The sequence below is a fragment of the Carettochelys insculpta genome, chromosome 2, assembly GCF_033958435.1.
Source record: "Carettochelys insculpta isolate YL-2023 chromosome 2, ASM3395843v1, whole genome shotgun sequence".
Lineage (NCBI taxonomy): Eukaryota > Metazoa > Chordata > Testudines > Carettochelyidae > Carettochelys > Carettochelys insculpta.
This window is the reverse complement of record NC_134138.1, coordinates 273,922,043-273,947,649: the sequence shown is the minus strand read 5'-3', so window position 1 is coordinate 273,947,649 and position 25,607 is coordinate 273,922,043. Positions and strand designations below refer to the sequence as shown.

At 45.2% G+C, this 25,607-nt stretch overlaps 2 protein-coding genes across 4 annotated transcripts in view; one reads left to right on the top strand and one right to left on the bottom strand.

The window, feature by feature from the left end:
* Positions 1–12,153, bottom strand: part of LOC142008346 (uncharacterized) — a 41,895-nt gene extending 29,742 nt beyond the window's left edge. The window contains 2 exon segments of the mRNA XM_074985526.1: positions 1,922–2,302; positions 12,017–12,153. Of these exon segments, the coding sequence (XP_074841627.1) occupies positions 1,922–2,302; positions 12,017–12,040 (405 nt within the window). The 5' untranslated portion in view covers positions 12,041–12,153.
* The window catches only part of LOC142008167 (zinc finger protein 783-like), a 41,172-nt gene extending 16,119 nt beyond the window's left edge, over positions 1–25,053 (top strand). Inside the window, exons 1-5 of one of the 3 annotated variants that reach the window (XM_074985214.1) lie at positions 14,655–14,693; positions 16,116–16,700; positions 20,190–20,310; positions 21,736–21,837; positions 23,174–25,053. In XM_074985214.1, coding sequence (XP_074841315.1) covers positions 16,335–16,700; positions 20,190–20,310; positions 21,736–21,837; positions 23,174–23,706 — 1,122 coding nt within the window. In that variant the 5' untranslated portion in view covers positions 14,655–14,693; positions 16,116–16,334 and the 3' untranslated portion in view covers positions 23,707–25,053. Of the gene's footprint in view, positions 1–14,654; positions 14,694–16,115; positions 16,701–20,189; positions 20,311–21,735; positions 21,838–23,173 lie in introns of those variants that run through there. The other 2 variants (XM_074985215.1, XR_012644093.1) reach the window with 2 other exon arrangements.
* Positions 25,054–25,607: the final 554 nt, after the last annotated feature.

Sequence of the window (25,607 nt, the reverse complement as noted above, 5' to 3'; positions counted from 1 at the left end):
AGAAGGTATTGAGGGATAAATTACAGTAAATAAAGCACACAACACTGACAGCCAGGACAGGTGACTGTCAACAGTTTATGGGACCACAGGAGACTTGGCCATATCCATTGAAAGGCCAAGATCCCGCTATTGTATTATGCTGGATTCTGGCCACATTCAACAATGTTTAACAAAGTTACACAAAACAGGCCCCATACCTTTCATCCTAAGTGAACAAGGTATCGCAGATTCTCACACACAGGCTCTTTTTAATTACTCAGTATTAAAAAGTGCTAATTCAGTGTAAACCTTGGGTGTGAACACAGTAATTGGAGCTAATCTTGAATTACAGCATTGTAATTCACTGGAAGGGGTCTGTGAGTCTCGTCTTGAGTGGAAGAAAGAAACATAATGATTCTTTCTCAGGCCAGTTCAAGGAAAGGTCTAATATGTCAGCATGAGTGATGGTGTAGACCCTTTGCAGATGCCAATCTGAGCTCAGAAATGGGGGGTAGCATTTGTCATTGTACCAGTGTATGTATCGCTCATTTGTTCTTTTATGTCTCAAGACAATATAGGAATTTACCTACATTAACACCTACCAGAAGGTACCACCTGACATTCCAAAGTGACACTCTGCCACTTGTATATAATAAAGGCCTTGTACTTGAATCCACACTGAGTCAAACTTCTGTTCTTTCAACCATGATAAGTGGCCATCCGGTTAACTAAAACCATGCCAGATCACAGATGATGCCAGATGAAAGAGTTTCAACCTGTATTTTTTTATATTTTGCAAGCATCCAATATCCCACAAAAAAAAGCTTGGTTTAAAAGCTATGTTTGCAAGGGTAGACTCTGAGATGAAAGAGAGCCTAGAAGCAAACACAGCTTGGCAGGCACCATCTGCCACTGGAGCGATGGCGTGCTCTCACAGCAGTAGTAGCAACATGCCTTCAATGGCCAACAGGTGGTCACAAACTTCACCTGGATGACGCAGGAGCAACTGATAAGATGAAGAAGGTGGAAGAGGTAGAGCACTCCCCTTTCTGCACACAGTGTGGCAGGCCAAATAGAATAAGCTGGCAGGCTGCATGTGTCCCATGGGCTGCCAGTTGCCTATCCCTTTTCTGGCCCAGTGGGCAGGGCCCCCTGAGACAGAAGGCCTGTGAGAGTACACATTAGTTAATCTGGGCCTGGCTACCTGTCAATAATTTTGAAATAGGCTTAAAATGGAGGGCTTTTGGAGCAAATCCATTCTGAATGCAAATTACTGGAGGTGGGCACATCGTAATAACAGAGGTGAACTCAAAAGGGGTTCACAGCATGAGAAAGTCTCGGATAACACCTATCTTCTCTTGCTCGATGAATAGTAACAGAGATAGCCGTGTGAGTCTGTATTCCAACAAAACAAATGCTACATAACTGCTATTTTGTTCTATTGTATGAGGCAGGGCTGCAGGATCTCACTGAAAAAAATAACCTATATTCATGCATATCTAGGGTTTGTATTGTAATAAACTATAGGCAAAGAAGCAGAGTTTGATTTGGGGAAGCAAATGATTTAGGCATTTCTGGACTTAACTGTTTCACTGTGGATGCATAACATTATTGTAACATAGGGGTTTTTATACGGAATTTTTCAGTCTTTTAAAATGAGACTCCTTCCTTTTATTTATATTGAAGTGTTTGCAAGATTGTAGCAAATGCTCGTTCCTCATGACACACGTGAGTGGGGCAGTGCAATTTAAGTACATAAGTCATAATTGTTTTACTGTATCTTATGGATTGGATACTAGCTCAATAAACATCACAGCTACCAGCTAGTAAGGCAGCTCCCTCCAGTTAAGCTACGTTACGACGGCGATTTAACGGGACATAAAATTTGTCTTACACAGTATGCACTTGTTTTACAGTAAAGTATTAAGTGGGTTACTGTTACCTTTGGGTCTTCTCTATTATCCGGAGGAATTCTTACGATCCAGAAGTTCCTGTTCTTCAGCAGGTTCTCCATGTTCTCCAGCCTCCTCTGCAGCAGCCCATACTCCTGGATCAGAGTTCCCAGCACGGCCCATTTACTTTCTATTTGGTTTCCAAACTCTACCACTGTTTTCTCGCAGTCCACAAATTTCTTCTCAGCTGTACCTGATCTCCGCTCCAGATTCAGCAACCGCATAGCATGAGACTCCACTTTCCTCTCCACAGCTTGAACAGCAGCTACCACAGTCCACAAGGAAATGGCTGCAGTCTGCAGTTGAGTTTCCTTCACAAAATTTACATCTGGGATAAGGGGAGCTTGTACCTCTGTGTCCCATTCAGACGCCTGTTTGCACGGACAAAAATTTAAGAGAGCTGAGTTCATGATCTCATCTATCAAAATAAGCTACAAAAAGAAACAAAATAAAAGTAGCTCATGGGCTACACAGCAGGAGTCAGTAACCCCCAGCATAAATGCCAAGAGTGGCACACGAGTTGATTTTCCATCGACACACAAGGCAGGAACGCAACCCCACCCCTCCTCCTGCATGCCGCTTATAGATTAACAAAAGACTAGCTAATATTACAAACCACCATCACCTTAACGGTAAAGTTCTGCATCTTCACTTATTTATTAATGAAGCTGTTGTAAGTACGACTATTAGTAATTTTTAAAAGTATCACCGGTCTTCAGCCCGTGCATAGAGGCCAAAAGGTGAAATTTCTGCACTCCGCCTTGGAAAGGTTGATGACCCTCTTGGCTACAGGCTGCTGAAACCTTCTTGTGATTAGACCAGTGCTGCCTATTGGTGGCATGGGGTCCATCAGGGTTCTGTGTGTGGCCCAGAAAACATTTTGTTTACTATTGCCCATATATGGGATTGCCAAATTTCGCTGGTTTCTGTCCACGTAGTCTTTTTCCTGCTGGTATTACTAACATGACATGCACGTAAAGCCAGGGCACGCGAAGTGAGGCACATGCTGATTGCACACAACACTGAAAGCCATGTGATCCCTTCGCATCCAATCAAAATGCTGCTACAGTGCATTCATCATACTGGGCAAATTCTCGGTACACAAGCACAATTAGCAAAACCACGCTATCTTGGAACATCAACTTGTTTACGACATATGAGGCCCACTGCAGTGAAGGAGAGCCAACTGTGTAGCCCACTCATTAACCTAGGTTGCCCACTGCTGGAGTAGATCTTTGTTTTTAACAAGGTCTAATTTAAAGTAATGCAAAACAGTCCCAACAAAACCAATACTGATCTAATAGGCAGGTAGTCAGCAGGCCTGGCTTCTAATTCTTGCCACTGATTCGCACTGTAACAGGCAGCATGCAATTTCACCTCTCTATGCCACCTTCTTGCCTATATGCTAAGCTTTTCAGAGCAATGATTGTCTTTTACTAAAGGTTTAGATAGGATGAGTACATTGAAGGTCTGATCTTGGTTGGGGCCTTTGGACTTTATTGCAATACAAATAAAAAACAAATCAACTCAGCCGTTCTGCGATTATTACAAACTGAAAACTCACATGCACTACCAAGATTCATAAGCCTTGCTAACACACCTGGGACAGTTTGCAACACAGTGAAGCAAAACTCTGCTTGCTGCTGAGATTTGATTTGGGATTTGCGAAGTGGACACAGAGCTGCAGACAGGGGAGTCTGGGAGGAAGTTTGACAGAGAGAGGCCTACAATGGTTAGGAAGACCCGTAACACCTGTGCCAGCACTACTACCGTCTCCTCCACCTGTGCCTGTAGCAGACAGACTGTCTGACCATGGATGTCTCTACCAGATCCTGGTGTGGATTTGCAGGGACTCTGGCTTGCAATTCCCATTCACTGATATCCAGGCTGGGTGGACCATCCAGTGCGAAAGGTGCCTGCTGGTGGAATCTCTCAGGCGGCAGGCGGGAGAGTTACAGGAGGAGGTAACCAGGTTGAGTATCATCCAACTCCACGAGCAGGTCCTGGATAGTATTCATGTGGAGACAGCTGAAGTAACTGTCCCAGTACACAGGACAGCTGATAAACCACTGGTGGAGGAGGAGATAGATCAGGGAGGACACTGGCAGCTTGTTACTTCTGGCAGTAAGCAATGTTCCACCCCTGCTCAGAACCCTCCCACCGTGGTACTAGGAAACCGTTACGCTGTACTTGATACAGGAGACAAAGGATCACCCCGTACAGCAGAGGAGAAGCCTCGTAACCCCAAGGCTGGGAAGTCTGCTGCCACCACTGCGAGGAGGAAACATAGAGTAGTGGTGGTCAGGGACTCTCTTCTGAGTGGGACGGAGGCGCCCATCTGTCGCCCTGACATTTCATCTTGGGAGGTATGCTGCCTGCTGGGGGCCCGTATCCGAAACGTTACGGAGGCATTGTCGAGGATTATCCAGCCCTCTGACTACTATGCCATGCTTCTCATCCATGTGGGCATTAGTGATACTGCAAGGTGTGATGCTGAGCAAGTCAAGAGTGATTTCAGGGCTCTGGGGGCACGGGTGAGGGAGTTTGGGGTGCAGGTGGTATTCTCCTCAATCCTGTCTGTCAGTGGTAGAGGCCCAGGCAGAGACAGGTACATCCTAGAGGTGAATGCCTGGCTTCGAAGATGGTGTCGCCAGGAAGGTTTTGGCTTCCTTGACCACGGGATGCTATTCCAGAAAGGACTGCTAGGCAGAGATGGTGTTCACCTTTCGAGGAGGGAAAAGACCATATTTGGACACAAACTGGCTAACCTAGTGAGGAGGGCTTTAAACTAGGTTCGACGGGGGCAGGGGAACAAAGCCCACAGGTAAGTGGAGAACATGGAAATCTGGTAGATGGGTCAGAAATGGGAGGCAGCCTGGGCAACAACGTCAGAGTAAAAGGAGGGTCAGGGCAAAACAGGGAGGCAAGATCAAATCAATATCTTAGATGCCTATATACAAATGCAAGAAATATGGGTAATAAGCAGGAAGAACTGGAAGTGCTAATAAATAAATACAACTACAACATCATTGGTATCACGGAAACTTGGTGGGATAATACACATGATTGGAATGTTGGTATTGAAGGGTACAGCCTGCTTAGGGAGGATAGACAGGGAAGAAAGTGGGGAGGTGTTGCCTTATATATTAAAAATGTACACAGTTGGACTGAGGTGGAGATGGACGTAGGAGATGGATGTGTTGAGAGTCTCTGGGTTAGACTAAGAGGGGTAAAACACAAGGGTGATGTCCTGCTAGGAGTCTACTACAGGCCGCCTACCCAGGTGGAAGAGGTGGATGAGGCTTTTTTTTTTTACACAACTAACAAAGTCATGCAGGGCCCTGGATTTGGTGGTGATGGGGGCCTTCAACTACCCAGATATATGTTGGGAAACTAATACAGCAGGGGACAGACTGTCCAATAAATTCTTGGATTGTACTGGAGACAATTTTTTATTCCAAAAGGTTGAAAAAGCTATGAGGAGAGAAGCTGTTCTAGATTTGATTTTAACAAATAGGGAGGAATTGGTAGAGAACTTGAAAGTGGAAGGCAGCTTGAGTGAAAGTGATCATGAAATCATAGAGTTCACAATTCTAAGGAAGGGAAGAAGGGAAAACAGCAACATAGAGATAATGGATTTCAGGAGGGCAGATTTTGGTAAACTTGGAGAGCTGGTAGGTAAGGTTCTATGGGAAGCAAAACTTAGGGGAAAAACAGCTGAGAAGAGTTGGCAGCTTTTCAAAGGGACATTATTAAGGGCCCAAAAGCAAGCTATCCCGCTGCATAGGAAAGATAGAAAATATGGCAAAAGACTGCCTTGGCTTAACCAGGAGATGATCTCAAAATAAAAAAGGAATTGTATAAAAAATGGAAACAAGGACAAATTACAAAGGATGACTAAAAGCAAACAACACAAGAATGCAGGAGGAAGATTAGAAGGGCTACGGCACAAAATGAGCTCAAACTAGCAACAGGCATAAAGGGAAACAAGAGGAAGACCAGGGACAGGGTAGGGCCATTGCTCAGTGAGGAGGGAGAAACAGTAACAGGGAACTTGGAAATGGCAGAGATGCTTAACGACTTCTTTGTTTCGGTATTCACTGAGAAGTCTGATGAAGGAATGCCCAACATAGTGAATGCTAGTGGGAAAGGGGTAGGGTTAGAAGTGGAAATAAAAAAAGAACAAGTTAAAAATCACTTAGGAAAATTAGATGTCTGCAAGTCACCAGGGCCTGATAAAATGCATCCTAGAATACTCAAGGAGCTGATAGAGGAGGTATCTGAGCCTTTATCTATCATCTTTGGAAAATCATGGGAGACAGGAGAGATTCCAGAAGACTGGAAAAGGACAAATATAGTGCCCATCTATAAAAAGGGGAATAAGAATAACCCAGGAAACTACAGGCCAGTCAACTTAACTTCAATACCAGGAAAGATAATGGAGCAGGTAATTAAAGAAATTATCTGCAAGCACTTGGAAGGTGGTAAGGTGATAGGGAACAGCCAGCATGGATTTGTAAAGAACAAATCATGTCAAACTAATCTGATAGCTTTCTTTGATAGGATAACGAGCCTTGTGGACAGGGGAGAAGTGGTAGATGTGGTATACCTAGACTTTAGTAAAGCATTTGACACAGTCTCACATGATATTCTTATCAAAAAACTAGGCAAATACAATTTAGGTGAGGCTACTATAAGGTGGGTGCATAACTGGATGGATAACCTTACCCAGAGAGTAGTTCTTAATGCTTCTCAATCCTGCTGGAAAAGTATAACAAGTGGGGTTCTGCAGGGGTCTGTGTTAGGACCGGTTCTGTTCAATATCTTCATCAATGATTTAGATATTGGCATAGAAAGTACGCTTATTAAGTTTGCAGATGATACGAAGCTGGGAGGGGTTGCAACTTCTTTGGAGGATAGGGTCATAATTCAAAAGGATCTGGACAAATTGGAGAAATAGTCTGAGGTAAACAGGATGAAGTTTAATAAGAACAAATGCAAAGTGCTCCACTTGAGAAAGAATAATCAGTTTCAAACATACAGAATGGGAGGGACTGTCTAGGAATGAGTACAGCAGAAAAGGATCTAGGGGATATAGTGGACCACAAGCTAAATATGAGTCAACAGTGTGATGCTGTTGCAAAAAAAGCAAACATGATTCTGGGATGCATTAACCAGTGTGTTGTGAACAAAACACGAGAAGTCATTCTCCCGCTCTACTCTGCGCTGGTTAGGCCTCAGCTGGAGTATTGTGTCCAGTTCTGGGCACCGCAGTTCAAGAAAGATGTGGAGAAATTAGAGACGGTCCAGAAAAGAGCGACAAGAATGATTAAAGGTCTAGAGAATGTGACCTATGAAGAAAGGCTGAAAGAATTGGGCTTGTCTGGTTTGGAAAAGAGAAGATTGAGGGGAGACATGATAGCGGTTTTCAGGTATCTAAAAGGGTGTCATAAGGAGGAGGGAGAAAACTTGTTCTTTTTGGCCTCTGAAGATAGAACAAGAGGCACTGGACTTAAACTGAAGCAAGGGAGGTTTAGGTTGGACATTAGGAAAAAGTTCCTAACTGTCAGGGGCCGTGTCTACACAAGCTCCAAACTTCGAAATGGCCACGCAAATGGCCATTTCGAAGTTTACTAACGAAGCGCTGAAATGCATATTCAGCGCTTCATTAGCACGCGGGCGGCTGCGGCACTTCGAAATTGACGCGCCTTGCCGCCGCGTGGCTCGTCCCGACCGGGCTCCTTTTCGAAAGGACCCCGCCTACTTCGAAGTCCCCTTATTCCCATTTGCTCATGGGAATAAGGGGACTTCGAAGTAGGCGGGGTCCTTTCGAAAAGGAGCCCCATTGGGACGAGCCACGCGGCGGCGAGGCGCGTCAATTTTGCAGTGCCGCGGCCGCCCGCGTGCTAATGAAGTGCTGAATATGCATTTCAGCGCTTCGTTAGTAAACTTCGAAATGGCCATTTGCGTGGCCATTTCGAAGTTTGGAGCTTGTGTAGACATAGCCAGGGTGGTCAAACAGTGGAATACATTGCCAAGGGAGATTGTGGAATCTCCATCGCTGGAGAGATTTAAGAACAGGCTAGATAGATGTCTATCAGGGATGGTTTAGACAGTACTTGGTCCTGCCGTTGGGGCAGGGGGCTGGACTTGATGGCCTCTCGAGGTCCTTCCAATCCTAATGTTCTATGATTCTATGATTCTAGGGTTTGTTCAAATCTCAAAACAAGAACGATGATGGAAATTTTATATAGGTAATGCAAAAGAAAATCTTCACACAAACCCTATTAAGGCAAATTTCTGATCACTTCGCAGCTCTAGCCAGGATAGAACAATTGAAGTCTTAAAATTTTCACTGTATATAATGTTTAGAGGTTTATAATACAGTGGTCTGGAACATGGCCCACAGTTATGTCCACAGAGGTGCTGCTCATTTTCTAAATTCATTAAAGCAGTCCTGCTATTTAATATTCTGGTCTGATCCACTCTTGTCTGCCAAGCTGCAACACACACTCCATTCAAACCTCTCCTTAAGACTCTCTTCTTTCACAGTGCCCACAAATAAACTCAATACTAGTAATAAATTTAAAGCTTAACTGAACCATCAGAATATGCAGATGTCCAAAGCCCAGACCATGAAGGCTGCTGTGTGTAGGCAGAACCCTGGGCACTGATCCACTGAAATAAAAAAAAAAAACTAGGGATGAGTACAGGAAATCTGCCAGCAAAAAACAATGTGCAGCAATAAAGCTTAAGTGGCTGGCCCATAATCATATTGTTATAAAATTATTTTTTTCTTCTGAGTCATAGGCTACGTCTACACATGAAGCCTACATCGAAGTAGCTTATTTCGATGTAGCAACATCGAAATAGGCTATTTCGATGAATAACGTCTACACGTCCTCCAGGGCTGGCAACGTCGATGTTCAACTTCGACGTTGCGCAGCACCACATCGAAATAGGCGCTGCGAGGGAACGTCGACACGCCAAAGTAGCACACATCGAAATAAGGGTGCCAGGCACAGCTGCAGACAGGGTCACAAGGCGGACTCAACAGCAAGCCGCTCCCTTAAAGGGCCCCTCCCAGACACAGTTGCACTAAACAACACAAGATACACAGAGCCGACAACTGGTTGCAGACCCTGTGCCTACAGCATGGATCCCCAGCTGCCGCAGCAGCAGCCAGAAGCCCTGGGCTAAGGGCTGCTGCCCACGGTGACCATAGAGCCCTGCAGGGGCTGGAGAGAGAGCGTCTCTCAACCCCTCAGCTGATGGCCGCCATGGCGGACCCCACTATTTCAAAGTTGCGGGACGCGCAATGACTACACGGTCCCTACTTCAACGTTGAACGTTGAAGTAGGGCGCTATCCCCATCTCCTGATGAGGATAGCAACTTCGACGTCTCGCCACCTAACGTCGAAGTTAACTTCGAAATAGCGCCCGATGTGTGTAGCCGTGACGGGCGCTATTTCGAAGTTAGTGCTGCTACTTCGAAGTAGCGTGCACGTGTAGACACGGCTATACAGTCATTCCCTCCTACTAGTTCCATGCACTAAACATTATAAAACTTAACTATTAAGCCCACCGTTGCACCCTCTTATTGGAAATACCGGGGAGTGGGCAGGCTACGACTAAAAGGCCCCTCTCACAGCGAGGGGGGGACTACTAAAAACACCCGGTCCCAAATGAATTCGGGGGACAACGAAGGAGAAAAACAGGGATGGGAGCGAGGGCAGAGGTTTAAAATAAGGGAACCGGAAGGGGATACCGAGCAGAGGAACCTGGACAGCGCCCACCGCTGCCCGAAGGTGTCCAGGGAGTTGGTGGATGCCGCCCAGAGGAACTCTGCTCAGATTCGTGAACGGAGGGAGGAACGGAAGTAGGCCCCACAGTCGCAGGTCGCCCCCTCTGCCAGCCTCCTCTCCCTGGTTTTGTAAATGGCCATTTTGGCCATGGCCAGGAGGAGGCTGACGAGGAGGTCCTGCGGCTTTGTGGGGCCGCGGATAGGGTGTGACAGAATGAGGAGGTGTGGGGAAAAGTGCAGCCAGAAACTCAAGAGGAGGTTCTGGAGGAGCCGGAAGAGGGGCTGCAGCCTGGCGCAGTCAACGTAGATGTGCGCCAGGTTTTCCCTCATGCCGCAAAAGGTGCAGGTGTCTGGGATGGGGTGAACTGCGCCAGGTAGACGCCCGTGCTCACTGCTCCGTGGAGGATCCTCCAGCTAACGTCCCCAACAGGCCGCGGAACCAAGGTGGAGTAGAGGCTGGCCCACAGGGGCTCCCCACCCTCCGACGGTGGTAAAAGGTCCCGCCATTTGTGGTCGGGGCGGGACACGAGGGTGGGGAAGTGGAGCGTGTGAAGCAAGAGCGCATACATAAGATGTCTAGGTACAGTTCGGAAGGGGACCGGCTGCAAGGTATGCAGCCGGCTGAGATGGTGAGAGGGAGGGGGGCGGGCAGGATCGCAAAGCTGGGGGCCCACGGAGAGGTCTGGAGGGCTAGGAGTGAGAGGGGGGCAGAGTGCACCCTCTCACAGGACCCGACCAAGGTAGATATGAGCAGTGGGCGGCAGGTCGGCCTTCACCTCTACGAGTACGCACCGGGGGGAGCGCAGGGTGGAGAGCCCTATGTGCCAGGCCCTCCATCCAGTCCCCCCAGTCGTAGTCCAGGAGGTCTCCGACCCTGGTGATTCCACCTAGGACCAACCTCCGGCGCACCGCGGGAGACTCCGCCGCCTGCACACGAAGGTGGGGGTTGTGTAGCAGGGACTCCGCGAGGAGGTCTTCCCCCACGGTGGCTCCTAAGGACCTGGAGGCTGCGAGCAGCAGCCACCCTTGCACCTTGGTGGGGAGGCAGTCTTCAGGGGAACTCTAAGGCTCGCAAAGCAGCAGCAGCAACTCCCTAGGTTCAGAAGCTTCTGACCAAGCCCTGGATTTATACTGTCCAGTGGAGCACCCAGCACCCCCCCCAGGGCCATTATAAACTCTAAAGCAGTGGTTCCCAAACTTTTCGAGATGGTGATCCATTTTGACAATTCAGTAAAACTCTGTGGCCCAAGGCAGTTCAAAACTGAGAGGAGTGGGGACCAGAGGTTCTCCCCTGGGGGAAAAAAATATAAAATTTGACTGCCCCCCCACGTTGCCAGGCTTAAACCCCTCGCAGCTCCAAACCACCTCCCGCCCCCGGGTTTAAACCCCTCGCAGCTCCAAACCACCTCCCGCCCCCGGGTTTAAACCCCTCGCAGCTCCAAACCACCTCCCGCCCCTGGGTTTAAACCCCTCACAGCCCTAAACCACCACACCTCCTACCTCACACAACCACCACTGCTGCCCCCACAGCTCCTTCGCAGGACCATCGCCCCTCTCTTCCTCCATCTGCAGCTTGGGCAGTTCCCTGCCCAGCCACACTGAAATGAGACTCAATTTAATTGGTTTAAGGGCCGGATCCCTCCTTCCAGCTGTTAAACCAATTAAACTGAGTTCCATTTCAGCACAGCAGGGCAGGGACTGGGAGCTGGCTCAGAGCCCTCCAGCTGGCAGTGCTTGGATAATCTAATGACAACCCATAGGTTGGGAATCCCTGCAAGGCTCAGAGGAGTGGCTGTAGCTGTAAAGCTACAGACTATCAGTCCTGGAGCACCGTAAAGACTAACCAATGCATTAAGTCATGAGCTTTCGTGGGCAGGACTCACTTCTTCAGATAGAGCTCAACACCTAACACCTAATTAGTCTTTAAGGCGCTCGAGGACTGAGCGCTACTTGCTATAAGGGGTTCCAGTTCGACAGCGGGAGCACAGGCCACAGAAACCTGCGGGGCTGCTCAGGAACCGATTCGCCCCGCCCCCAAGGCTCCGTATTCCCCAAGGAAAGCCAAGCCCGGGCAGGATATGGCGCAAGCCCGCTCCAAGGCCCGTGTGCCCCGCGGCGGCATCGGCCCGTGCGGCTGGGGAAACACCCAAGTCCCTGCTCGCCGTGCCCGCGAGAGCCGCCGCAGCGGGGCCGGTCAGCTCCGCGCTCTAGGGGGAAGTGGCCGGGCCAGGCCGGGCGGCGAGAAGCTCCCGGGGCCGAGGCTGCCCCGCCGGGCTCTTACCTGGGCAGAGGCCCGCTCGGCCATGGCCCCCCTCCCCCGATGGGGCTGCTCCCGCGGCCCGGCCGAGCTGCGCTCCCGCTGCGGGCTGGGCGGAGTCCCGGCGCCGCCTCACTAGGTGAGCAGCCTGGGCCCCGCGGCCATGCTGGGCAGGCAGAGTGCATGCCGGGAGCCCGCGCCCCGCTCCGAGGCGGAGAACTGCTCAGCGGCGGGACCCCGCGCGCGGACAGCGCCACCTAGCGCGGGCGGAGCAGCGCTTTCCCCCGGGGCCGCCAGGCTCGCGCACTGCGGCAGCTGCTGTCGGTGCAGTGCCCGAGGAAAAGTCTTGGGAAGTCCAGGTGCCGGCAGCTTCTTTGGGCAACTAGACCTGCACTGGGGCAGCTGCGAGCCGTTGCCTCTCGGCCGGGCAGCCAGCCCCTTGTAATACCGGGTGAGAAGCACGGTTCTTTGAAACAAGCGCCACTCAGCCTTTGCAGTGAAGTGATTGGCTATGGCGTTTTTAACAATGCTAGTATAAATCAGAGTCACTTATTTGCCACAATCCCTAAATAGCCTCTGTAAGGATTGAGCTCACAACGCTAGGTCTAGCAGGCCAATGCGCGAACCTCTGGGTTACTGTGCCATTTGTAGGAGATGAGTTTGTTTTGTAGAAGTTGGGTTGGTTTGTACACCAAGTTACACCTCCCTTAAAATCTCCTTGCTTACAACAACATGCAAAATATCCCAGCAGATGGCTCCGGAAAACTTGCTGACTTTCTACCATCTGATCGTCAAATAAATTAATTAGAATAGAACTATTGTACTTACATTTCAGTGTACGATCCGAAGCAGTAGAAACAGCAGAGAGGTAGCAGTGTTAGTCTGTTACTCCAACAAACCAAAGCAGCAGAAATGTAGCATTTTAAAGACTTACCAAATGATTTATTTGGTAATGAGCTTTCATTGGTCAGGCCCACTTCATCAAATCAATTTCATTTCCAGTATAGTAGAAACAGGTCATTGTCTCAATGAACTTTTAGGTTGTACTGACTTTACTCTTCTTTTTTTTTTATGTAGCCTGTTGTAAAACTAGGCAAATATCTAGACGAGTTGATATAGGGCAGCAGTTCCCAAACTTTTTCCAGTCGTAGAACACTTGGACGTAAAGGTGCTCTCTGCAGAACGCTTTATTTTACATCATCATACTAACAATGAGGAGCATTACTAATGGAAAATATCTCATAATTATTATTGTAAGGTTAACGCAACTCCACAAATAATAAAGAAACCAGACACTAACAAAACAAATATAGCAGGGATGACAGAGAACAGCCCAAAATTTATTTATTTTCACTGAGAATAGGGAAGAGACCGCCATTACTCAATTTCTATGGTGGAACACTTTGCCACAGCTTTTAGAACACCAGTGTTCCACCAGAACTTAATTTGAGTGTTGTACTGAAAAGTACTGCACAGGATCTTTTCAGGGGAAAAGGCAAAATGCCACATTTATTGGTAATACACATACAGCAATCAACACTTATCATATGCATGTGATATATTACACTCACACATACACATATGCCGTGTCTACACTAGCCAAAAACTTCAAAATTGCCACGTAAATGGCCATTTTGAAGTTTACTAATGAAGTGCTGAAATACATATTCAGTGCCTCCTTAGCATGCAGGCGGCGGTGGCACTTCGAAATTGACGTGGCTCGCTACCGCGTGGCTCGTCCAGATGGGGCTCCTTTTCCAAAGGACCCCGGCTACTTCGAAGTCCTCTTATTCCCATGTGCTCATAGGAATAATGGCAGTTGCACGCACATAGATGGCGGCCTTTCAAAAGGAACCCCCGGACTTCAAAAGCCCCTTCTTCCTAAAACCAAATAGGAAAAAGGGTTATTTGACAATGGGGTTTCTTTTTGAAAGAGCTACCTCTACACTGCTTTTTCTTTTGAAAAAGTATGCAAATAAGGCACCAGATACATAAATCTGCACCTCATTTGCATGTTTTGATTTCCTCATTTGCATACCTCTTTCAAAAGATGAAGGCAAGTGTAGACACAGCAGCTGGGTCTACACCTTCCCCTTCCTTTTGAAAGGGGCATGTTAACGACCAGGTTCAAAATATGCTAATGAGGCAGTGCAAATTAGCATATGGCGGCCCTGGCGATTCGAAAGTGCAGCTTTTCGAATCGCGCGCCGCCCGTGGAGACGGGACCTTCCGAAAGGCCCCCCCCAGTTTTCGAAAGCCCTTCTTCTGAGGCGTTGCATATTCATTACAGTGCCTCATTAGCATATTTCGAACCTGCTCATTAACATGCCCCTTTCGAAAGGAAGGGGAACGTGTAGACCCAGCCACCCTGACTGCAGTGGGTGTGAAAACTGCTGCTTTTTTAAGATAACATTGTCATTTCTCGGTCCAGGGAGGCTGGAAGGCGGCCTTCGTCGCAGGGCGCCAAGCGCCCCCGTTGTCCTCCGGCCGCCGCTTCTGATTGGTCGCTGTCTTCGCGGCCTCCCATCCGCTTTCCCTGCGAGCGTCACGGACGCTCGGTCGCCTCCCATTGGTGGGCCGGGGGCGGAAACCAGTGGAGCGCGCGAGGCGGGGCGTTACAGCAAGAGGGCTGCTGCTGCGCGCGGGAAGCCGGGAGATGGGGGAGGAATTGCGCGGGGAAGATGGCTGCTGAGCTGCGCAGGTGAGAGAGTCTCGTGGAGCTCCTGTGGGAGGGGTCGGATTCCCGTGGTGCCCTAGTGGGAGGGCGTGGGGGTTCCCCCGCCCGCAGGATGCCCTGGGGGGAGGGAATAGGGGCACCCCTCCCAGTTCCGTATGGACCCTCGGAGCGGGTGTTGCCCATCCGTAGCGCTGTGCGCTTGCTCCGCGTTCATGCCCTGGGGGCGGTGGGTTGTGTGTAACGGCCGCACAATGCACAGGGGTGTCGGCGTGTCCCAGCCGTGTAAGGCATCCAGGCGTTGAACCTGGCTGCACCTGCTCCTCGTCCCTTAGATCCTGCTGGCTGATCAAGGCTGCATAACCCTATGAACCAGTGTGGAGGGGTCGGTATCCCCCTTCTCCCTCTATTGCTTGGCGGAGCGGCCTGCACTTTCCCCAGCGTGATGGACTGGTACTTCCCCTTCCCAGAGCACGTTGTGATAGTGGTGTTTGTGTGATCAGGTTGAGTAAGGCACTCCAGACCCTTTTGGATAAGGTGGCAATGTTCAAGAGAGATATTCCAGGGAAAGGATGTAAACACCCCAGAACTGGCTCAGTTTGTTTGCCTCATGCATTCCCAACACTTTCCATGCTAGAGTTCCTTCTCTTGACATTGGCTTTTTCTTCACGTGTCTTTTATCATCAGCAACCATGGGCTCAGTGCCCTTTGGTGTGTGATGCCTCTCTCACTATTTCCTTCCATCTTTCCCTGTCCAGTGCAGAGTGGCTTAGTTTCCATAGACTAGCTACCCACTAATCTACTGTATCATCTACACACGTCTTTGGCCCAATTTGAAATGTAGGAACATATATGATGTGTTGACTGCAGCCCCCTGTGTGTCAGCATATACTCATGTTCCAGTGTGATAACATGCTGCGTCTGCGAGCTCTTTCTTGCCACTGGTCATCCTGTAAGTAGGGCCCTGTACGGATACAAATTGTTATTGATGTCTGCAGAAATTATTCATGGATGCAGATATGCATGGATATTAAATGGATATCTGCAGATTTTCAGGGCTTTACCTATATATCTGTCCATGCTCTCAGACATCTTCAATGTGCAACCAAAATCATCTACTCTTCCTGATAAGTGTAAAGCCTCAATTTCTTACATGAGTTATTACTGGGGCGGGGGGCGGCAATCGTGCATCACCCTTCCGTCTAACCCTAGGACTTTTTGCTCTGGAATATGGCAAAGTTCAAAGAAAATATCCTGATAGGTATATTTGTGTGTATTCGTAATGTAGGGATGTTTAATACTTGGGAGAGGTACGTAGTAATGTTAAATTGTTGTTTTAAGAGGAACATTTTAGTTTGAGGGTCGTAAGTAGGTACTTGGTGTATATAGTTTTAAGACTGGTATGTAATGTGAAAAAGCAGGAGCCTGAGTTTTTTCTGTGTTTTACAGATATCAACTATGCTGAGGTCCACATCTCATAAATTGAAGTCTAGCTCCACGACTACATTTTGCTTCACTGAGAACTTAATCTTCTCCTGTATTTTATAGCACTGTATGTTGTTGAGCTGCATATATCTATTGCTCTTAATATAAAAGCAGTAGTTGATTTATAAACCCTTCTTGGCATCTTACTACTGTTTTAGTTTTGGTTCTTCTACTCATATTACAATGGTTTATTGCTCAGCTTTGAACTGTCAAAATGCTACGAGTGGGGTATATAAGAACAATACAGTTACTTTCTATGGTTTTCCTTTACACAACAAACCTCTCTTGAAGCAGTGGATTCACAATATGGGTCGGGAAATGGGAACTCCGTCAAAACATCAGCGACTGTGCTCTAAACATTTTGAAGACAGTTCCTTTGAAATAGATCCTCTAAAAATTAGGAAAAACCGGCGCCTGCTGAAAGAAGCAGTTCCTAGAAAATTCATTTTGGGTGAAGATGGAAACTGGCTTGTTGGAACACCTAAAAGTTTCTGTGGTGGAATAAGTAATAAAACTCGAAAACGAATCCGGAATCCTGAACATATGAAGGTAATTTTACTATCTAATATTCTATTTGTTGCTCTTAATTTAAGAGAGCATAATAAAAGAACTTGAATGAGAGTTGTCCAGGGGAGCCCTTCAGTGCTGCAGAAAATAATAGCAAATGTAAATGATTCAGTAGGTTGAACTTTTCCCGTTGCTTGATCATTGTGCACCATGGCATGGGAAGGTACATGGTTGCTGAACTCTTGTGTACATAGAAGACACCTTGATACTTTTCTCTTGGTCTTGTTTCAGCTTGTGTAATTACCATTCTGCCCACGTAAAAATATCTGGCATTTTAGTTGGATAGCATACTCTTGTTTAGTTCCTGCTCTAAGATGGAGTGTGATCTTGCAGACTTGTGCTCATATGAATGAGAAGTCCTTACTCATGTGAATAATCTCATTTGCCTTTGACTATTTTGTATTGTAGAGCTTATACTGTACTAGTATTCTTGTAGCACTGTTGGAGTGGTTTCAGAATATTAGGAAAAAACTGAGACTTTTTTTTTTTTTGGACCAATTGCTTATGTTGGTGAAAGGGGACACTTGTGAGCAACACAGACCTCTTCTTCAGATCTGGCCAGGTTTTGTTGGAGACTCTTACACTGTGTCAAAGGTTCAGTTAGGTATCTTGTAAAGCAGTTTGATCTGTATGAGACCATATCTTAAAAACCCTCATCTGAGTAGTGCTTACTTATGAAATAGTTTGCTAATGTAAAAGTGAATACTCCTGTGACTAAACATTTGTAGACCTTGGTCTATAAGCTTGTGCAATCAATAAAATTTAGTGAAACACTTGGATACACATTATCATGAAAGGCAGTATGTAAAGGCAGAGTGTTCACTTACATTTTACCATGTGGATAAAAGCTGCCTGGCAACAAGTATACTCATCAGGGAAGCAGTCATACAATTTTACATATAATCTGTGTCCTTTTAATATTAAAATTAATTGAGAGGGAGACCTACAGACTAGATATGAAATTAGTGTTCTTGGATATATTTTTCACAAGCATTTCATTGATGTTTTATTTTACTCCCTAAGTTTTATGCTTATAATGGGAGGTGCAAAAATGTTGTTAGATTGTGGGAATTGCATAAGATTTAAGGCTAAAAGAAACATGTCCTATCTGGGATATGTAAGAGGAAGTGGACTTAAGAAATTGCAGCTATAATACAATACTGCACTCTGCTCTGGTCACCTCAAATCATAAGAATCTAGATGAGTTGGAGGAAATTTAAAAATGAACAACAAAATAAGTTAAAGGGCTGGAGGATTTCATATATAAAAGAAGATGTTTATAAAAACAAAACAAAACCCAACTTTAAAAATATGTAATGGTGAAGAAGTGATATAACAGTCTGTCAGTACTTGAAAGGTATAAATGCTAAAAAGAGAGAGGAATTGTTCAATGTGGCGCCAGGCAGTATAACTAGAAGTAAGGGATTGTAAATGAGCAAAGGAAGAATTTTAGGATGACTTTCTGGGAAAATAAATCCTGACAGTGAGATCAATTAAACCATGGCGTTTGTTTCATAGCTTGAATAATTTAAAATACATTGGAGAAGAAAGCACTGAATAAGGCAGTGACGAGAGCTGCTTTGACTTTGAGGTTTGCCAAGATGACTTTCAGTTTTTACGTATATCCTTTTTGATTTTTTTGCCTTGGAGGTCATGAGAGCAACACAGAAATAGCAGTATCCAAGTTCCTCTTTGTACAGGCAATACACAGTAGCATGAGTGCCATCAGAAACACCCAACAAATTACTGTTCATTTAATATGTTCAGTGGGACACTTGTCAATGACTGGAAGATAGCTAATGTAACGCCAATATTTAAAAAGGGCTCTAGAGGCAATCCCTGCAATTACAGACCAGAAAGTCTAATGTCAGTACTGTGCAAATTAGTTGAAACCATAGTCAAGAATAAAATTGTCAGACACATAGATGAACATAATTTGTTGGGTGAAAGTCAGCATGGCTTCTGTAAAGGGAAATCATGTCTTACATATCTCTTAGTTCTTTGAAGGGGCCAACAAACGTGGGTAAGAGGGATCCAGTAGATATAGTGTACTTGGATTTCCAGAAAGCCTTTGACAAGATGCCTTACCAAAGGCTCTTACGTAAATTAAGTTGTTGTGGGATAAGAGGGAAGATCCTTGCATGGATTGAGAAGTGGTTAAAAGGCAGGAAACAGAGGCTAGGAATAAATGGTAAATTTTCAGAATGGAGAGAGGTAACTAGTGGTGTTCCCCAAGGAATGGTCCTAGGACCGTTGCTATTCAACTTACTCATAAATGATCTGGAGAAGGGAGTAAACTGTGAGGTGGCAAAGTTTGCAGATGACACTAAGGTGCTCAAAATAGTTAAGAGCAAAGCAGATTGTGAAGAACTTCAAAGGGATCTCACAATACTGAGTGATTGGGCAACAAAAGGGCAAATGAAATTTAATGTGGATAAATGTAAAGTAATGCGCATTTGGAAAAAATAACCCCAACTATACATACAGTATGATGGGAGGCTAATTTAGCTATAACTCATCAGGAAAGAGATCTTGGAGTCATGGATAGCTCTCTGAAAACATCCACACAGTGTTCAGCAGCGGTCAAAAAAGCAAACGATGTTAGGAATCATTAAAAAAAGGGATAGTCTCTGTCTTACTCTCTATCTTATTGTCCTTATATAAAACCATGGTATGCCCACATCTTGAATATTGCATACAGGTGTGGTCCCCTCATCTCAAAAAAGATATACTGGAGTTAGAAAAGGTTCAGAAAAGGGGCAACTAAAACGATTAGGGTTTTGGAATGGGTTCCATATGAAGAGAGAGAGAAAAAAGATTAGGACTCTTCATCATAGAAAAGAGGAGACTAAGAGGGATATGATAGTTATATGAAATTGAGGGGTTTGGAGAAATGAACAGGGAAAAATTATTTACTTGTTCCCATGATATCAGAACTAGAGAACACCAAATGAAATTAATGGGCAGCATGTTTAAACCAAATCAAAGGAAGCTGTTCTTCCACAGCACACAGTCAACATGTGGAACTCCTTGCCAGAGGAGGCTGTGAAGGCTACGACTATAACAGGGTTGAAAAAAGAGCTAGATAAATTCATGGAGATTAGGTCTGTTAATGGATATTAGCCAGCATGGGTGAGGAATGTTGTCCCTAGCTGCTTTTTGTCAGAAGCTGGAGATGGACGACAGGAGAGAAATTGTTTGATACCTACTCGGTCCACTCCCTCTGGGACACCTGGTATTGGCCACTGTCAGCAGACAGGATACTGGGCAGGATGGACCCAGTATTGCTGTTCTTATGTCAGGATGTAGTCAGTGATACTAAGTCTGAGAGGTAGCTGTATTAGTCTGTATCTTCACAAAACAGAAAAAAAGCAGTCTTGTAGCACCTTAAAGACTAAAAATATTATTTATTGGGTGATCTTTTGTGGGACAGACCCAATGAAACTAAATATTTAATGTTTTCTATTTCAGGTCCCAGGGACGTTTGAGACCATTGCAGTTCCGGAAAGGAATAATTTAGAAGAGTGGCAGAAGGAGCTTTACAAAAAAGTGATAAAGGACAATTATAAATCTTTACTCTCGCTGAGTAAAGGTCAGTTTACACTCATTCTCTGGGAGTTGTGTACAGTTACTGGGCTGGCTTCCATCACAGTTTTCTTAAATCCTTTGCTGATGGAGCAGTGCTTAGATGCTTCAGAACCTTTGTAATTAAAAAAAAAAATCAACTCCATACATCCCCTATGGTAAAAATATTGATATACACAGTCCTGTTTCTAATATCCTCTACATTCATATTCACTATCTTCTTGCATTGAATGCTTATATAAATGCACAGATGCTCTCTTCATGTGTGATGTGCATGAAATACTCCTTCAGTAAAGGATGTGTCAAGAATCAAGTATTCAAGAAATTATCTGTGACTGTATTTCTAGTCCATATGTCAACTCCAATACAAGGAAAAAATGGCAGTGGAAAAGATTAGGTGTATTTTCTTCTGCTTGAAGGGGATCTGGACTTTCAGCTGACTTTTATAAACTGGGGATGCAGCATGTGTGAGCACATGCTGGCAACTGTGGGGAATGAGCAGTAGGAAGCCACTCTGGCCCTGCTACTCTGCCAGTGGAGATGCCCAGACTGTTTAACTTGTCCGGGGTTAGTGGGGTGGAGGCAAAGCACATGGGGGCAGCACATGGGCAGCGGTGCCTGGTGACCTCCCCCCGCCATTCCTCTCAAGAGGGTGCTCACTGTAATCATGACAACCCCCATTCCCCCCTGCCCCACAGCTCCTTGTGCACTCCATTTCTTCCCAAAGTATGCATCCCTCCCCCACCCAAACCACCTCTCGGCCTTAGGCTGTGGGAGGTGGGGGGTAGGAGAGTTTGAGTGGGGGAAGTGTAAGCATTCTAGGCAACCCTAGAATTTCTGTAAATCTGCTGCCATGGCTCTTCATCTCCTTTTCTCCTTACTTCCTGCATTCGAATCAGGGAGCCATATCCTTCTCCACCTAAGTGTCTGCTTTCAGTGCTCCTGCTGCTAAGAGTCTCCCTGCTCTTGATCTTAGTTTCTGATATTACAGTGGCCTCCCAGCATGTAGGAGGAGCTATTGCAGGGGAGGTCCTCAGCCCATGCATCCATGGGCTAGAGCTTGTTCAGATGCTCTGTCGGGATGATCCATATGCCATTTGACTGTATGTAGGAGTAATGTGGGGATGGAGAGAAAAATGCTTTTTGCTGCTGCAAGGTGTGGAGTGTAAATTCCAGTCACTTTGGTTTTCCTGGACAGGTCAAAGCCACTGCTTTGTTACTCATGAAAACAGGGATTTTGACGGAAGTCAACAAGTAGATCAAAAGTCTCCTAAATTGAAAATGTTGAACAAGCTCAAATGCTGCTTCTGTCATTTTACCTACCATAAGAGCAGTGCAGACATCTTAGTTTCAGATAATGTGATGTTTGTTGATTTTTTTTTTTTTAAATCAGTTTAAAAATATTAAGATGTGGACATTTAATTTTGTCCAGACTGTTCAGTCTTCAAACATGATATGCAGTCAAGAGAAGAGCTACATATCAAGGCTCAGCAGTGCTTGGAGAAAAAACAAATGTCTATGAATCCTAGCATAGGTGAGTAATGAGTCTAGATACTTCCAGAAGAGTGACTTGACGCTGGCAAGAAAAACCATCATGATGAGCTCCTATAGTTCTATCTTTAGTCATATATTGCTATTTTATAGCTAGAACTTGAGTCCATTGTAGATATGGCAACTAATGAACTTTCTGGTCTGAAACAGTTTCTCTCCTTTCATTCATTCTATTTCTGAATGTTTGGATGACATGTTTTTCTGTGTGTAATGTCGTGTAAATATAACTTTTACAGTAGTAAATAAGGCTAGTAATATTATATATGAAAAAATCACATGCTGATTTACATAACCCCTACTAAACAAATAGTATGACACAGGCCCTCCTCTACAGACGATGTGGTCTAAGATGAAACATCTCTCTTTGGTGCTTATAGTCACCATTATTGACCAAGTTGTTGAGTGACATGGAAATGCAATTTAGGACAGCTGGAGGAGGTGAAGAATTATTAATAAGAAGCATGAAGGAGGGACAATTCCACTGGGTGCTTTAACAAAAAGTTTGAAGGAGACAAAAGTGGGTGCTTGGTGAAAAAGGGATGATGCCCCAAACGAGGGGAGTTCAAATGAACAATACTAAAGGAGAAGGGAGCAGTGAAGTGAGAGAATAGGGAAGAGTAAGAGAAATTTAGACAGGGAGTTGGGGGAAAATGACAGCAGAATTGTTGGAGACAGGATGATTTATGCTTTGAAAGTAAGGACACGTTTATATTTAATGCAACAAAAAAAAAGGAAGCTCGTGAATGGGGTCATGTGATTCAATTTGACAAGAAGATAGATGACATTAACAGCTTTTTGTGTAGAGTGGAAGGGGTCAGAATCAAGACAGCTACAGAGATTACAAAAATCAAGAAACGAGATGGGAATGGTTTTGACAAGGGTTTTGTCTGTAGCAATAGTGAGGCAAAGGGGAATTTCGAAGGTATTAAAGTTATAGAATCATCATCATTACTAGTGATGTTCATGTCTTCTACAAACGATGGTTTAAAAGTCAGATCTACCTATTTTTTTTTAAATGTGTGGAGACAGATTAGATGCCATAGTGTGGAGTTATTTTACTCTAAATTATTTATATGTCTGGAATGTGACAATTTCTGAAAGGCATTTTATATGCGAAAGTTTGAATGACGTGCACTGTTTACTGGTCCAATAAGTTATCACTTTTTCTGTTTGTTTTTTTTTTTTTTTTCACCCATACCCTCCCCAAGGAGCAATATGCTCCTACAAACATTTTGTGCGTCATAAAGCAGGAATGTTTTATGCTTAGATTTCCTTTTCTAAACCAGGTGAAATGAATGTTTGGATTTGTTTTATTCCAGTGGATGATGGGATTGTGATTAAAACTGAAGTGCAAGATAATGAGGAAGTTCCAGAAAATATGGAACTGCATGGATCACTTCCAAGAAGATCAGCAGACCTGGTTTTCCAGACTCCTGACAGGGGAATGCCTCGTGACAGTCATTGGAACACAAAAACAGAGCTGAGGAATCTTACTGAGAGCAGAACTGGTAACTCTGCTCTTGGTGAAGGAGATTGCAATAAATTCAAAGGTATCCTTTTCTACCAAGAGACACCCACAGGAGAGAGACTATACCTATGTACAGAATGTAATAAAAGCTTTAAGTTGAAGATAGGGTTTTTAAAACACAAGCAAATTCATGCAAAAAAGAGTATGGTATCCTCATACATATGTACAGACTGTGGAAAAAGCTTTGGTCGCCATGCAGATCTTATTAGACACCAGAGAACTCACACAGGAGAGAGACCTTATAAGTGTACAGCATGTGAGAAAAGCTTTACTGAGAAACCAAGACTTACCAATCACTTACGAACTCATAACATCTGCATGTAACTACCACGGAAAAGGCTTTGAGAACTGATTTTCCACTCAGTCATCAACAAATTAATCTGAGAAAATGGACCACACATGTATTGACTAGAAGAAAAAGCTTTTGTGTAAGCAGACTTTTCATAACACTGAATTGAACTCATGCATGATCCAGACCTGTCATTGTAGCTCCTTTGTAGAGCCCTGCAAATCTACAAAGCTAAGATGTGAACACAAATTCTGTAACTAAAACCATACAATTTTGCAGATTTGTTTTATATCTTCAGGTATTTACATTGATGGGTGTCCACACCCATGATCTCATTTTTGCAGAAATGGATGCAGATGCACATACAAATTTTGTACCTGCACAGGGCTTTACTCAGCTGTTTCAACCTTGAGCAGGAACTGAATGTATTAGCTATTAAAATGATTCTTGGAAGGGAGGAATGGTCATATATTTACCATATAAAAAATTCATGAAAAATTCTAAAACACCAACTAACTTACACTAGAGAGACTGTAGCACTGCAGAAAACAGAAGCTTGAAATGAGGAATCTTTGACCACTTCACTAGAGAATTTAGGGAACAGAGCATGACTTTTCACATAAATTTATGTTGAAACTGGAGCTTCCAAGAGCCCTAGATCAGATGTGGAGATTGGGTTTCTTGATGTAAAAATGGGAAATAAAACACCTAAGCACAATCAAAAGCAAGAAGTGCCAGCAGTGAAAGCACCAGCTTGTGTTAGTTAGGCAAAAGAGAATGCATTTCAGTCTGCCTCAGTTAGAGCAATTTACAGCATATGCGACACAGATAGTGTTCCCTCTAAACTGCGTACCTGGGCAGCCACCCAGGAAATGTTAAAATGTCACCCAGGTGATTAGCAGAGCGCCTACAGTTGGTAGCATGTCTTTTGGTGGTGCACACCCACACATGCCTTGATGCACATAACAAAATTTATTCTGCACATGGCTAAAAAAATAGAGGGCACACTGGATGCAGTTTTCATTTTTGAGCTCCTGGAAGAGAAAACAGAAATGAATAATGTTTTCCTTTGTCAGTTCTGTGCGACATGAACGATCAGGGGCAAAATTATGTGGCATTATTCTTCTCTCTCTAAAGCAAAAGCCACCCTGACTCCAACGCAGAGAAAGTGTCAACAAATGGAAACAGGACAAATAACAAAGGATTCATCTGCTCAAAAACATTATCACACCGGTTAAAAGATCTTAGCAAACCTGTGTGTATTGTTAAATGCCTTGCTTGAAGGTGGCCTGCAGAGGATTCAACAACACCTGGTTTGTGCCTTTTTTTAAACTGTATGATGTTGACTTTCTTGCCAAGGGGTTGGGATTAAAATTATCCAAATGCTGTAAGGTGTTGATTTTTAATACTGCTAAATTGTTCCTACATATGAGACACTAGGAAGAACTAAAGGGGCAGGGGTAGGGGAGAGTAAAACTTGATTTTGTATGATCAGCTGTTACAGGGAAGAGTACTGTGTTAAGTGGGGTGGCCAGATGCATGGTATTTGACTGGAAAATCCAGTTGAAAAGGAGACCTGTCAGCAGCTGGTCAGAGCTGCTGACCAGACACCCAAAGTCTGGTCACTGAAGGTGGTGTGGCACCTGGTGACTAACCTGTGCTAGGCTCTGCTTAGCTGGGGCTGCTTCCTGCCTGTCTTGGGCAGCTGCAGCTCCTAGCCTGGCTGTACAGACAAGTCCCTCATTACCAAGGCAGAGGTGTGGAGATGGGGAAAGCTGCAAATGAGGATGAGACCTTAGGTGCAGAGTCAGGACCTTGGAGGACAGGAGCAGGGCCTCAGGATGCAAGCTCATGGTGGTTCCAACTGGAATGTCTGTTCTTCAAATCTTACCCAGTTGGCAACTCTACCGGTAACTGATTGGGAGGTCTGCCAAGA